Here is a 2,500-nt window from a genome sequence, read left to right on the forward strand (position 1 = left end):
GGATGGATACGAAGAGTTTCAAAGTCATAGAAAATGGATGGATCGTTGTTGTACGCTCGTGTTGTCGTAAAAGCCTAAAGTTTGCACTGAGATGCTTTTCTCGTAGTTGTTTTCTTTGGGTGCGGCAAAGAAATGCACTGAAGAGCGCGCCGCACTATTCTTTTTCTTTTTTTAAATTAACCAATAATAAGAATAAAAAGTAACAACACTATCCGACGTTTCGGAGTCAGACATGACCCCGTTATCAAGGTTAAACTGAAAAGGACAATTCGCAATTTAAATATAACGGGCTTTAGGTCAAAACAAAGACTTTTGCATAAATGGAAATTAAACGATAGTTGACACTAAGATATTTACAATTTTTTGCTAGAATACAAAAGGCGAAGGTCCTTTTCAGTTTAACCTTGATAATGGGGTCATGTCTGACTCCGAAACGTCGGATAGTGTTGTTACTTTTTATTCTTAATACGTTTTCTAAATCGATCCTTCTTAACCAATAATAGTCTTGCTTTGTGACGTTGTCGTTGCCGTAGCCGTCGTAATCATACTAGGGAGTTAAAGAAACGACGACGGCCACCGCAAAGACAATACCAAAAATAAAAGCAGTAATATCATTGGTTAAAAGAGGAAAAAATGATCGTGGTGCACGTGCGGCACGCATTTTTGTCCATTTCTCTCCCGTACTCGTCAAAAGAACAACGTAAAATGACCAGTTAGCACGTCTTGACGACAACGTGGACAAACGACGGTGAATCTCTCCTTCTCTCTCTTTGCTTCAAATGCGTACGTACCAATCTCGTTATAGCATACTTCGCCCATATTGTACAACATAAACAAGATGGAAACATCGTGAGACACTTGGGACAACTCAAACTAATAGTTTGAAGTGACGTTTTCGTCGCCGTAGCCGTCGTGGTTTCTTAAACTCCCTACTAAACTCCCTAATAGCTAACCGGCCTTGCATGACATTAGAGTGGTTTTCAATTGAGTGTCGAAAGTAATTAGCGAATTACTTTGGTTTATAATTACTTCACTCAGCGATTGGTTCAAAGTTCTCGCGCCACTTTTTTCAACCAATCAGAAGTGAAACTAAAACCAATCGTGGCTCGCGCGTGCACATTTTCCCGCGCTTTGTGTCGGCTACGTGTAATTACTTGGAGTTTTGATTGGTTTACTGGATTGTCTCCGTCCTTTTTGATTGGCCAAAGTAATTACTTTGGTTTTGGTTTTACGATACTCATTTGAAAACCGCCCTATCATCATCAGCAATATGATGATTATCAAACAATGTACACTATGCGCACACAAAGTTCCGGCTATATGTAAAAACAAGGAGATCACTGTTGCCTGGACACCTGACGTCAGTCCAGACATGCATGACATGCTCGTGGAAAAGGGGAACAGATCGTTAGGTCCCCAACCAGATGGTGCCATTGCTCTCGCGAAGGTGTTTTTACGTGCTAATGCTTTCTTTCATTCTGGTAATCATCGTCACCGCCGTCGAAATCACAAACATCACCATCATCATCATTATCATCGTCAATACTATTTTCACTATTTATTTATCATCATCAACGACATCATCATCTTCATCTGAACATTGCCAATATGAGTGTTTCAATCGTACTTCAGTGATGACAAGACTCGCATTAAGCATCAAATTTTGGTAAACGTTCCACATTATAGGCTAGCTTGTCGATGCGCTAAAAAAAGTCAAGAGAAGGGCTTCACCTACTTTGGCCTAGAAGACTACGGTCGTTGCTTCAGTGGCGCGCATGCTGCATCAACTTACAGTTCTCAGGGCCCCGCAGATGACTGCCGGAACCATTATTTTTCTGCATGCGATGATAACGCCTGGGGCTTGTGTGTTGGCAACACAGCGAGCAACTATGTCTACGAAATTAAAGAAGGTATTACCGAGCTAGTTTTAGCACCAATTTTCTTTAACTAATTTGCAAAAAATGTTTAGCCAACCCATATGTTCATAGCACATGTTTCATCTAAAAGCTAAGATGATTCAATGCTTCAGTTTACTGGATGAAGGATCAGTGAAAAGGTCGTAATTGGTCCTGATCAGGACCAAAACTCTGTTTCTCAGTCCACTGTTATGTATTATAGTGATTTAACTGAGGGCGGAGGGGTTGGCGCAGTGGTAAGATCTCTGCCTTCCAACCCTAAGGTCCCGGGTTCCATTCCCGGTTCTGCCGAGAGTGGAATATTTGGCGACCTTCTTTCCCGTTGAAGTTCACTCAGCTTTCCATCCTTCCCAGGTCGGTAAAATGAATACCAGCATGCATGGACTGCTTAGAAGCGGCTGCAATTTGCGCCTGTATATACTTCCAGTCCGCTGGGGGTAAATTGATCATTGTAAAGCGCCTTTGAGACTTGTGATAAAGGCGCTATACAAATGCACCACTTTACTTTTTTTACTTTAAAGTCTTTTGAAAAGAAACTTAGGGTTTGATCATTGAAACCGAATAGATTAGAGTTTTGCATGATC

At 41.2% G+C, this 2,500-nt stretch overlaps 1 protein-coding gene across 1 annotated transcript in view; it reads left to right on the forward strand.

Moving 5' to 3' along the window:
• The window catches only part of LOC138054394 (uncharacterized), a 43,074-nt gene that overhangs the window by 24,002 nt on the left and 16,572 nt on the right, over positions 1–2,500 (forward strand). The window contains exon 8 of the mRNA XM_068900836.1: positions 1,687–1,910. Coding sequence (XP_068756937.1) covers positions 1,687–1,910 — 224 coding nt within the window. The remainder of the gene's footprint in view (positions 1–1,686; positions 1,911–2,500) is intronic.

Source organism: Montipora capricornis, chromosome 6 (assembly GCF_036669925.1).
Source record: "Montipora capricornis isolate CH-2021 chromosome 6, ASM3666992v2, whole genome shotgun sequence".
In the NCBI taxonomy this organism is placed as follows: Eukaryota; Metazoa; Cnidaria; class Anthozoa; order Scleractinia; family Acroporidae; genus Montipora; species Montipora capricornis.